At 31.9% G+C, this 13635-nt stretch overlaps 1 protein-coding gene across 1 annotated transcript; it reads left to right on the top strand.

The window, feature by feature from the left end:
- The first annotated feature begins 1404 nt into the window (after window positions 1-1404).
- LOC134680893 (beta-1,3-galactosyl-O-glycosyl-glycoprotein beta-1,6-N-acetylglucosaminyltransferase-like) lies at window positions 1405-7993 on the top strand. Its single transcript, XM_063540176.1, has 2 exons — window positions 1405-1603; window positions 6289-7993. The coding sequence occupies exon 2, from the start codon at window positions 6521-6523 to the stop codon at window positions 7991-7993; it is 1473 nt and encodes a 490-aa protein (XP_063396246.1). The 5' UTR covers window positions 1405-1603; window positions 6289-6520.
- Window positions 7994-13635: the final 5642 nt, after the last annotated feature.

Here is a 13635-nt window from a genome sequence, read left to right as displayed (position 1 = left end):
CCCATACGCATAAGAAAAAAGCATTTTCGGAATAATGGGATGTCGGAGTAATGGGTTGTCGGAATAATGGGCTGTCGGAGTAATGGGCTGTCGGAATAATGAGCTGTCGGAGTGATGGGCTGTCGGAATAATGGTTGTCGGACTAATGGGATGTCACCAATTGGACACTAGCTGAAAACGCCACACAAAGGGACACAGGAGAGCAGAATGTAGCACAAAGGACCACACATAACACATAGGATTGTAATAAGAGCACTTAGGACCTGTCATTGATTTTTTGCAAGAAAATAATGTAATTTCTAAAGAAAAATGTAAAAAAATATTTTGAAAATCATGACAATTGCGATTTTTATTGTGAACGACATGGTGTTATCAATGGTACCGGATCGGATTTGACTCTACTTGTTTTGTCCGTTTTTGGTTTATAGCTCTTCTTCATTTTAAATTAGTTTTGTTTTTTCACATACATGTATTTTGGTCTTGCATTTTTACTAAAGAGTTATTGATTGTCGAAATGTTCATCTGGTGCAGAAAATTGGTACCGTTTATGTTAATATTATAATAAAATGAAATTTTATAATAAGACTAAATTAATACCTAGCGATATTTAATTCTCACCCTTTTAAATCATACAAAAAACTAAAGTAATGCTTCTTCATTTTTTTTCCATAAAGTTTCATGTTAAATGAATTAATATATACATTTAACCTATAACTCTATTGGTAACCACTCATCAACAAATTACTGTGTACGTATTCACTTTTGATACAAGAGAATGTTCTTATTAAATGATTGATATGTTTATCGTTTGTTTTACGTCCAGTGGCAAATATTTCATGCATATTTGAAAAACAAAATTGATATATAAAATAGGAAGATCTGCCCATTCGGAGAGGAGAGTTGGAAATTTCGATTTCTTCTGAAAAAATAGGTTATCTTGAATAGGAATAATTGTTCGTCCCATTTCAACTTAAAGTAGTTGCATATCAAAATTATCCTCATAGGCGATCTTTCGCCTTATAGTGTGTAACGGTTAAACAGCAAAAGTGGGATCAAAATGTAACTTATAATTATCATATTTCTTTTAATCGGAGTCATCTATTTGGTTTTGTTAATTTTTGATTCGTGTAAAGGGGACCGGTAACACTCGAATTCCGTGTTTTTTAAGAGTATTTTGATTTCCGAACATTGATTTGAGGTTTTTTCTTTGATAATATCGACATTTTTAATAAAATATTGTTCAGGTACACATGTACTGCCTTAGATCATAAGGTCAATAACATGCACACATGTGTTTCGAAAAAACAATATCATGATGATATAAAACACTTCCGGATGTTAAAAAGAACTTTAGTAATAAAATACGGTAGTGGTAAAATATCACGAATTCAGTCAATCTTTGTTGCTTGTTCTGGAAATTCTTCATGCATGACCCACATCAATTGCTTCTTAAAATACTTCATAAACTAAGAATAGTGATTCTGTATCATGTATATCATTAAGAAACACCAACATGCATGCACGTGTTTGGATCATTAGATAATGACATGTGTCTGTTTTGAAACTGCGTTTTTTACGTTAAAAGTAAATATACTGATATCAGGTAAGAAATCATTTGATTATTTACGCTTGTTTTTAAATTGTCAATAAAATATTTAATAAAAAAACTACATTTAATAATGGTATTTTTTTACAAATATATAAATACAATGTATATTTCATAAATTGTTTTTAGAAAAAAAATATAAAACAGTTTAAACGAGTCATTTTTGTCATAGAGGTAGAAATTGTTTTTTTTTAAACCTCAAGTTAATTTTAAAAAATATTTGTCAACAAATTTATGAAAATATTTTGAACAAGCAAAAATTTCATAGTGACAACAAATGAAATTTGCGTTTAATTGAGACAAAACAATGACAGTATTCAGTGAAGGTACAATTTTGGTATTCGAGATAAAAAAAAATCAGATCAGCCCCAGGGGCGGATCCAGGATTTTTAGCTTGGGGGGGCGCAAATTTTTATAAATCGGCGAGCGTAGCGAGGCGAAAATTTTTGGAGTTTTTTTTGGTAAAAATATTTAAATATTTTTCTAAAGGGGTGAAATGTAGATATCTCGAAGTATAATGTGGTAAAATTAGTGAAAAAGTTAAAGTTTTAAGCTGAAACCGCCATAGTCCGCACATGACAACATTCTACAGATAGACCGGTGGACAGACGGACGTAAAGCGAGACGAGACAGATCACAATTGCTCACCTGACCAAAATATTTTTCAAACGAAAATTTCTACTTTTACCAGCAATTTTTAATTGTCCTTTCATACTATCTGTTTTTCGCTTTTTTGACTATCGGAGGTCGTGCCACAAACATCTGACATCAGAATAAGATGCATTTATATTTATTTTCTTAGGATCTCAAGCATACAGTAATGCGGAACATAATTCCGCTCAATATTTAGGTTGCAAGTGAGAAATAAATATATACACAGAGATACAAATTAATACACTAACCTTTCGCTTGAAACAGTTTTTCTATCTTTCATTACAGATAGTATAAAAGAATCTCACCTGCCGACTGTTTTCTTGACCGTGTCATGATGAAATTGTGAAAGTGTGTAAGGGATGTTTTGGAACTTCGATTATCAAACAAATTGATTATAAAAACCGCAAACACAATGTAACATTTGTTTTTGCTTTGACTGCTTAAACGCTATTATATTTGTCATCAAACGCAGCTCCGCGTTTGACACCTTCCTTTGAAATTATTTATAGAACTTTAATAAAGCGTAGACGGACATTTGATTAGTAATCACGTTGATTCTGTTAAACTGACTGTTTTATATACTCATGATACTTTGAATGTTAAAAAGATTGAATGGTCTTTTCTGATTCTTAAATATGTTGAAGTCAACCCATGCTTTGCAAATTTTAGGGGGGGCGCACGCCCGCCACGCCCCCGCCTAAATCCGCCCCTGAGCCCTGATATATAGGATATTGATTATAAGCATTTCGGACGCAGATTTAGTTGGGTTTTTTTTCTTCAAAATCTTCAAATCCCCTCATGTAAAATTAAGACGCAAATGACAATTTACAAGTGTCTGCAGGTTATTCAGGAAATTCTGGAAATTCAAGAAATTCGGAAATTATGAACGAATCTATATAGGTTCAGCGATTGTCATTCATGCTGGTTTATATCTGTCATATTTGTTTTTTGTAAATTGTTTTGTTATAACGTCGGGTCGTTATTTTTCTCATTCGACAAAAGGGTATTCGTTTATTTTTATTTTCTGGTTGTTAAAGGCCCATACGTACGGTTGTCGATAAATTATTTTCAAATAGTCCATTAAAACGCTATTTTACATTAAATTCTTTGTCTTTGAAAGAAACGAATAATAATAATTATAGTATGATTTCCCTAGAATATTTTAATCAATGAAAATCTAAATTCAATTGATTAAGTAGAAAACTATTGACTGATATAGCTATGTATTTGTACTCTAGATACGATGTATCATCACCTGCACACTCACATTCTCTAAATAGTATTCTGTAGTACACACAGTGATGTGGTCACTAAAATATTTCGGAAATTATCTATTCGACTTCTTTCTAGTAAAACAATTACAGATGAGGGGGGGGGGGGGGGGGGGGGGAGTGTACATATTATTTATATTTTCCTGAGAAGTAATATTTATTTATTCTCAATATAACTTCGTCTCTAGTTTTCAAAGCTATGATAAAAAAAAATGAAAAATATCTCTAAAGAGAAATTTAAACGTATATATGTAAAATAGAAAATTGTATCGCATCAAATTAAAATTTAAGAAACTTAAGAAACTTTAAAGTTGTTTACAAGTGATTCCACGAGAGTTACCTGAAAACTCTCTAATTTGTTCATTTTATATACATGTATTCAGTTTTTATTTTTATACATATTATGATAAGCTGATAAACAAATTAATTGATATTCAATTTAGATTTTTTTTCCAACTTTTTAATGTATCTAACTTTATAATTAATTCTAAAATGAAAAATATAATTCATTAATTTTGAATGCTGTTTCGTTTGTTGTTTATGAATATAAAAGGAGATTTAATGTGTTCGTTAGTGAGACAGCAACCGAACAAAACATATCTAGAGGATAACATAATAAATTGTCTTATACATACTAAGTTCTAAATCCTTTGAAGTTAAAAGATGTGACGAAATGATCAAATAGACACATTTATAGTCAACCAACACATAATTCTTAAATAAATAAAAGAAATTTAATTCAGTCGTGAAATAGTTGTTTTATAAATCTAAAAATGTATATAAATTTGATCATCAGAATTTAAATCTGTACTAAATCGCTATATATATATCAGAGTATCTGTCGATAAATTCAGACATAATTTGAACAAAGGTTTTAATATAAAGTGATGTCCTTTGAATTTATCCTTTCAAAATAAATCATAACAATCTGAGTTTCTTCAGTGCCACTTTGAAGTCCTTTATCCTGTTCTCTAATGCATTGCTTTTTTTTAAAGAATTTCATGGAATATTTGTCTGTCTGTTAATAATGTATATTAACTCAAATGTCCTTTTTGTCTTCATATTTTTACGTTCTCTGGGTTAATGTTCAAGTTTTAGTACATTTATCTTAATACTTCTTCATTCTTACATACATTAGTTTTACATGTTACAATTGAGCATGCATATCCAATAACGATTTAAATACATAAATAAGATATAATCGGCAATAATGATGCATAGCTGCATGTCAAAACGTTTTGAACTTAAAACACATCTGTGCGCAGAATGATAAAACGCGCATTACGTGTTAATTGCCAATCTTGTTACCCAATACCATTATGGGATCAAAGACTAGATTGACCAGAGGTTTAATTGATAACAACATGTATGAAAAACGTATTTAATAAAGTGTATGATGTGGGTAGTTTGATCTTTCTAATTGATCGCTGTTAGGTTTTTCCAGCAAACACGTGTCTACTTTATTATGAAAATGTGTCAAATCTTTTTTTCATTTAATAAGCTTCTCGTGTAGATGCCAATGACTTTTTGATTGAGATGCTTTTCTGAGATTAAGTGTTTTCAGTGAACCCTTCTTTGAATTTGTAATGATTTATAGGTACTTAACTAAATTACTTTGTAACGGTCTATGCGTAATACTGACCGAATTAATAATTCAAAAAGTCTGCGCTCTTAACTCTGCAATGCTTTGAGGAATACACTTGTATTAATATAACATTTTTGAAATAAGGTCAATTTTCTCAAAATATCTAAGTTGTCAAATGCATTGTTCATATGTAAAGTCTCATTCGTAAATTCAATTTATGTATAATTACACTTTACAAAGACAAACGGAGGACTCGTCAGGCGTAGAAACTTGGAAACCCGGAGTATACATCGGGCTAATTCAGGACTAAAATTGTATGTTATATAAATTTAAAACCTTCTATGAATTTGAATATTCTATGAATTAGACCGACACTGATTTGATTTTTAACGTATACTAGTTCGCCGGATAACATGCTAACTTATCCGAATACATTAGTTGGACTTAAAAAAGAGCAAATGCAAATTTAACAATTGTTTTAGTTTGCCAAGTCAATCATACAACCCACAAAAAAACCTGCATTCGAGAAGAACACGCTACAGCAAGGCAACCACTTGTGCATTTGGCAGATCTTTGATGGTCCATGTTGCGTTCATATTGTTATGGCTGGTTTCGATTAAAAATTCTATAGTTGTAGCCTTGATGTTTAACTGAAAAATATTCGTTTTTGGTGTCTTATATTGCTGTTTTGTTACAATAATAAATAAGCCCTTCACATTATTTATGTATGTGCCTGTCCCAAGTCAGGAGCCTGTAATTCAGTGGTTGTCGTTTGTTTATGTGTTACATATTTGTTTTTCGTTAATTTTATTTTTTTACATAAATAAGGCCGTTAGTTTTCTCGTTTGAATTGTTTTACATTTTGTACATTGTCTTATCGGGGCCTTTTATAGCTGACTATGCGGTATGGGCTTTACTCAATGTTGAAGGTCGTAAGGTGACCTATAGTTGTTAATGTTTGTGTCATTTTGGTCTTTTGTGGATAGTTGTCTCATTGGCAATCATACCACATCTTCTTTTTTTATATTCACGTGTATATAATGTATGATTAAACACACAAAAAATAGCAGGTTTTTAAAGCTACTAAGTATAAATAAAAATAGGGCAACTCGTCAATTAGCTTTTGACCAAATATTTATTAATCATAATAATTCCATTTTGTTTATTTTCAGAAGGAAATGGCAACAAGATAACAGATATCATAGCATAGACAAGTAAATTAGTCGTGTGATAAATAATTAAAAGGAGTGCTTCGATGAAGCGTTGGTATGCCTGTGAAACCGCAAATGACTTACAGCTGAGCAAGAAACGGAATACGTGCAAAAAACTACATCATTGTATGAAGACAAAAATCAACGTTAGACCACTAATTTGAAAATCACATTTTAAAAACGGTCAGAAATTATGTTTTTGTCATCATTGAAGAAACAATTTGATTTTTACAATAAAAACAGAAGGAAGATATTGGTTGTGTGTCTATCTTTATTGATATTATTTTGTCTGGTTTTCGGAGGAATAAACCATGCCACATGCTGCATTCAATTTAAAGACCAGATTTCTAAAACTTATTTAAGAGGTTTTTATTCAGACATTCAGAAACAAAAAGTCATTGACCCTCCTACAACATGCATTCCTAAACATATAAATTGTATAAAATTAGTGATGGGTGAGCGTGAGGAGCTTAAGAAGGCTTCAGGATACATAAAACATAATAAAATAGGAAATAAATGTCAACTTATAAACCTAGTAGAAAATTGTAATGCTTTGAAAATCGCACACAATTATGTAACAGATAATAAAACAATCTTCAAAGAAGAGCTGGAATTTCCTTTGGCGTTTGCTATAAAAATGCACACCAGTCCCGAACAAGCCGAACAGTTGCTCCGAAATATATACCGACCACATAATGTTTATTGTATTTACGTTGACAAAAAATCGAAAGAAGAGACTTTCAACTTGATACAGAAAGTAGGTAATTGTTTCGATAACATATTTATTGTTGAAAATCGTATAGAAGTTGTATATTCTAGTATTAACTTAGTCGAAGCTGAAGTTGAATGTATGAGAATTGTGTCAAAATCAAAGAAAAACTGGAAATATTACATTAATTTAACAGGACAAGAATTTCCGTTAAAAACAAATTTAGAAATTGTGAAAATATTACAAAGATTGAATGGCGCTAACGATATCGAATCTTACGAGTATCCATTCATTATGCAGCAAAGATACACGAAGGAACATGTGATCAAAGGCAATTCAATACACAAAACTAAAAATTTAAAACATTCCTTTATCAAACGATTCCAAATGAGTAAAGGTTCCGCTTATGGCGCGTTTTCAAAACCTTTTGTAGATTTTATTTTGACTGACAATATCGCAAGAATGTTTTTAAAATGGCTGAATGGAACGTATGCCCCTGAGGAAAGCGCCTGGGCAACGTTGAACACTTTACCATGGACACCTGGTGGCTTTCACAAAAAAGCCAAAAATCCCACGGCTTCTTTCTTGTCGCGTGCTGTTATTTGGAGTTGGGATAAGTCAAGATGCAGAGGACATTATATAAGAGGTATTTGCGTGTATGAATCCGGTGATTTACCTTGGCTAGCACACAGAGAGGAGTTGTTTGCAAACAAATTTGATATCAATCGGGACCATGTTGTGTTGGACTGTTTAGAAGAAGTCTTACGAAACAGAACGAAAGATAATAAAGTTGAAAATTTAAATTGGGATTTTTATAATACATTACCACATGCTGAATATTATGCTAAATTCAGACAAATGAAATCATCGAACAATTATTTACAACGAAAGAAAGAAATGTGGTTAAAAGATCACAATGTGACAGAAATGTTGGAACCAATTTCAAGTAGGGAATAAAAGAAATGAAATAATAATTTTCTTTGTTTGTTTATTAAAAATATTAAGAAGATTCGGTATTGTTGGCAATGAAACCAATCGACGTCACAACACAGACCAAAAGACATGGAATTAAACAAATATAGACCACCGTATTAGCCTTCAAGTCAACATTAATCAAATATAAAAAGAAGATGCGGTATGCTTGCCAATGAGACAACTATCCACAAAAGACCAAAATGACACAAACATTAACAACTATAGGTCACCGTACGACCTTCAACTATTAGCAAATCTCATACCGCCTAGTCAGCTATAAAAGGCCCCGATAAGACAATGTAAAACAATTCAAACGAGAAAATACATAAATAATGTGGCGGGGTAAAACATGTTAGCGTGATCCCAACCCTACCCTAACCTGGGACAGTGGTATAACAGTACAACATAAGAACGAACTATAAAAATCAGTTGAAAAAGGTTTTACTCATCAGATAGACAAAAAATACAAGTGGACGTGGAAACCTATACCACACAAACATTTATTAATCTATAAAAAAAAATCCCCGTAATGACAAATAAGTTTCAAAACACAAATAAACATCTTACAGGATTGAACTTATTCTTTAAGCACCAATTCTTTCCGTTTTTACCTCCGTCTTTAAAACATCTGATTCGAAGATACATTTGATTCAGTTAACAGTCTTTTAACTGCTCGGTTTGATGGTTGTTTAACGTTCAGTGGCAAATAGTTCTAGAAACAATTGAAGACCAGATATAGCTTTTATACTTAAATCAGATTGAAATCCAATTATTGCGTAAAAAAGATTGACTGCGCATTTTTCTTCCACATTTCTTGTCGTATGATGCTTCTGCGTTGCGTTTATTGTTGAGATGCTGTGTTTATTTAGGTGTTTATTTAGCTTTAAATAAAGCTATACATAATTTAACGATTTTTAATTCATTCAATCCATTTCAAACCATTTCAATATGAAGATTGAATTGATTCTAAGCATAATCCTTTTATTCAAAATATGGACGGTATTACTGTTTATTTAGAACTACAAATTTTATTTTAAAAGGCAATTTATTTTCAGAAAAATCAAGTGACTAATAATCAAATTAAATTTTCATTTTTCTATATTTTTATGATATGTTTTAAACAAACCGTTTTTTTTTCATATTCATATAAAAAATGATAATTATGGATTTTTAAAGGGCGGTTACTCACTCAGATTTATACTGTTTCAATGATGCGAGCTCGAGGCCTTGTTACTGAAACTTTAAATATATTTAAAATACTCTTATTAGCCTTTACACTACTACATGTATATCGCATTGCTTATCTCTTGGTGGGGCTTCGATTTGAATACGGAAGGTCGTAGGTCCGAACAAATTCGTATTGGTATTTTCTGCTGAGCACGTGGTATTTTTGAGTGATATTAGTACAAATCACTTCATTCTATCGTCACTAGATTGCTCAGCATTGTTCCGGTTATTAACAATACTTTCTAGACCCACTAAAATATGGAGGAAAGATGCGGCCACTTCACCTTTTCGCGTTTTCGTACTTTTCCAATTTCCCGATTTCTCGATTTCTTGAATTTCCCGATTTCTTGATTTCCTGATTTCTCGTTTTCTCAATTTCTCGATTTCGCGTGAAAGTGAAAACCTTTAGTTAGGTTCATACTGCCGATCAGATCAACTCAATGATCCCGATTGTCCAAATTTCCATGACCAGGCGTAACCAAATTCTTAATCTGACTTGTTTACTACTTCAACCCAGCTGATACCCGACTATACACGACTTTAAATCGACCATTCACGACCCTTTAATAACACCATCACGACTCCATCCCGACAACTAAATAAAAATCCAATACTTATTCGATAATTCCGATCAATTAACGATCCCTGAACGATCTTTACTCGACTAGCCAGACCAATACAACTATTCTCGATCTAAGCCTGATCTCGACCTGACCAGATCGACCTGATCATATATGGGTCGTAGGAATAGTCAGAAATTTGTCGGGTGTGCATAAGTTTCCCGCCACATTACCCTCGTCCGTCCGTAAGTAAAATATTCCGTTCTCTAGTTTCATTTTGCCTGAATCAAATTTTATGAAACGTATACACAACGCTTATTACCATAAAACACACTTCAAGTGCAAATTTGGGTGGCCGTTCTTGCGTAATGACCCTTTATAATCTTATATGTCAGCTGGGGCATACTTATCCATTTATTTGGTTAGATTCAATAGAAGGAATGAATAAACTGATGCATTTAAAATATCTACATAAAATAAAGCTGTTGGACTTGTGGGCAAGGTGGTTAACTTAGAGCTTAGAGAGACAGGATACTAGCTGCGACGGAGCTTGAATCGAACATAAAAGACGAACAAGAAGGTGAAAACAGCAACGGGCGCCGAAAAATATAGGTGAGGCAGTGGTTGATAGGACGATCACGGTGTGGACAGTACGATAATTTGCACTAACTAAACAAAGAGGAACCCAATTGTTATAAAAATTTCCTCATAGTGGACGCTGATATGCTATGGGTTTTATTGCTCTTTTCTTGAAAAAGTTACATCAAAATGACATTTTTCACTGTATTTAAGGAATGACTGTAATATTTTTGTCTGTCTATAAATAGATAAACACAAAAAAATGTGGTGCACACTGCTAAATAACCCGCTACGCGCGCAAAGCCACTATAGATATATAACAACTAATAAAAACAAATCATGCATCTAAGACTTAATTATCATGTTTTTTTTTTATTAATTTCTACTATCTTGGATATGTGCTAAAACTTTTTGGTGTAAATAAGATTAAAACTTTTTGAGTAATGGGACTTTGTAACTAAAACAGGTCTGGAGTGATTTTTTCACATGTCGCCCCGTATCTCTAAAACAATTTATGATTATTGCTTAAAACTTGACACATTTCTAAGTTATATTAATCGTAAGATCTGTATATTTTTTGGTGGTGATTTAAAATTCTATATTAGAGATATTGAGTTTTTTGGTAAAAAAAAAGGGGGGGGGGTTCACTTGTCGAGCCGTATCTCAAAAACATTTTATCATTATTGCCTTAAACTTTACACACTTCTAAATTATATTAATCTAAAGATATGGATACTTTTTGGTGATTATTCAAATCTTATTTTTGGGTAATTGATTTTTTGGTAAAAAAGGGGGTTTTCATTTGTCGCATCGTATGTCAGAAACTATTTATGATTATTGCATAAACATGCACACACAAGACGAAGTGCGTATCATGCGCTCATGGCGCAGCAGTTTGTTTGACACTATTTGCCAAATTATTTTTTTTCCAAATTTTACAGTTTTAGAGCATCTTTCCTTTGCAGACGTTAACTATCAAGCAGACACATTTTTAACTAATTAAAACCGTTGAAGTATAAATGAGTACAGTATGTACAACTCGTCTAAACATCAACCCAACAATGTTAGATCTGTAAAGGAGTAGGTCCGGTAAGACCCCTTTTTGACCCCAATATATAACAGTTTTACAAAATTGTTAAAATGTAAACTTATAGTTATTTATTGGGCAGTTGAATGCTTCTGCTACATAAATATGGGCGGTTTTTGACAATACAATGCACATATATCGGGTTGTAGCACCATTAAATCATGCTTAATTACTGAAATCTTCAAAATTCTATCATTTTAGTTAAATTTTAGACAGTTTCCGTGTAAAACGAATGTGGCCGCATTCGTGTTCATCCTTAATATTGAACTGTAAGTTGTATTTTATGATAATACATAACATATATAAAGGTTGTGGATGAACACGGATGCGGCCACTTTCATTTTTGACAAAAACCATCTGAAAAGTGACGTTTTTGGCATATTTGAGAGATTGTTCATATTTGGGCTTGAATCGGATCGTTTTTAATGACTAAATCAGTTAAAATCTTTCACAAAAACTAATTGATCAAGTGAAATAGACACTTAAGTGTTTAAAAAGTGGTCAAAATCTTTCGTCAGATGAAACTGAAATTTGAGGCCAAAATGAGTCCTTACCGGACCTACTCCTTTGCTTTCGCAAATTTTTTGTTCTTCCCTCGCAGTGATTCGAACCCATGCTACTGTTATATCGTGACACCAAATCGCCTGCACTGCACCACACGACTACCTGGGCTCTAAAAAAAGAGCTTTCGATGGCCATGTGTTACCTTTCCACGTCAGTTTTAATCTAGCGGCGTACTACAGTACAGTATGTATAGACCTAACGAATCCTGTGTTACAATCAAATCTAGAACTAAAACATGTTTCACGTGTTAATATGAAATATTATTTTTTCAAGAATATTTATTTGTACATTTTTGTATTGAGAGCATTTTTGTATTTAAAAGATGATTAAATATGTTTTTTTATTGAAATAAGAAGATGTGATGTGATTGCCAATGGGACATGTATCCGCTAGAGACCAAATGACGTGGATATAAGTGTTCAAGGGTTACCATAAGACCTTGAGCAATAAGCAGACACCATATTATACAGTCAGCTATTTTAAAAGACCCCGACATGGGGAAAAAAATTAAACAGTTCAAACGAGTAAAAACCCTTGACATTACAGACAGCAACCACAAGTTTCTCCTATTAAAATATTGATGTTGATTTTCTGATTCTATAAATACAATTGGTGACCAGATTTTTGATACAGATAATTCAAATTTGACATCCGTGATATTTAAGTGTAAGCGCTTTTGATATTGCACTAAATAAGCTTCATGCGAAGCTTTCATAAATTCAAATTACTTCAGAACCTTGAAATGATTGAATGATTTGATGACACTAAACTTTCCTCCTAAACCAAAAATGGCCGGTATTGAAATTTACGAAAGGTGACAAATTTATATTTAAAAATATAATATATTTGCAAAAAAAAATCTATTGATAATAATCAAATTTTTGCTGATTTTCTATATTTTCCTGATAGGTTTTTGGACAAAACAGTTGTTATATTAACAAAATGAATAATGATTATATATTCTTGAAAGGGCGATTACTCTTTTTTTCTTCTTCTTTTTCAAAAACTAAACAATTATAGCTTCCTTCTTTGGTAGGGGTTTCACTGCCGGATGGCGGTGGTCTTATTGAAATTTGGTATCCACAACGTCCATATTGCCTTTATAAATTGCATTAATAATTTTGTAAGAATTTAATTACTGAATATTAACAGAGCACTATAAAATGCATTAAATTAAAATCAAATTCAAAATCACTATGATTATTTAAAAAAAATAAAATGCATCGCACCTGCTTATAAATTATTGTCTGACAAGCTTTTGGCTAGTACAATGTAATCATATCCCTGAAGATGAAGGTATGTTGTCTAAATAAATCAAATGAGCCACACATAAGTAAACGATTTCTCAATTTATGTTTTGTTAATTCAATTATCTATGTCTGATTTCAGAAGCATTTAGTTACATCATACCAGACATTGGGATTATGTAATTGTTTACTAATATATATACAAATAACTAAAATACCAAACATATTTACATGTACTTGAAGAATAATTTTGAATGACTTTTATAATGTATCAACAACTAGAGAGAACTTTTACCAACAAATTGGAGACCTCTCTTCAAGATCAATAGATAAATTGGAACCGGAATTAACAGTCATAAA

Source organism: Mytilus trossulus, chromosome 8, assembly GCF_036588685.1.
Source record: "Mytilus trossulus isolate FHL-02 chromosome 8, PNRI_Mtr1.1.1.hap1, whole genome shotgun sequence".
In the NCBI taxonomy this organism is placed as follows: Eukaryota; Metazoa; Mollusca; class Bivalvia; order Mytilida; family Mytilidae; genus Mytilus; species Mytilus trossulus.
The sequence above is the reverse complement of the archived record's forward strand: the minus strand, read 5'-3'. Positions and strand labels throughout refer to the sequence as shown.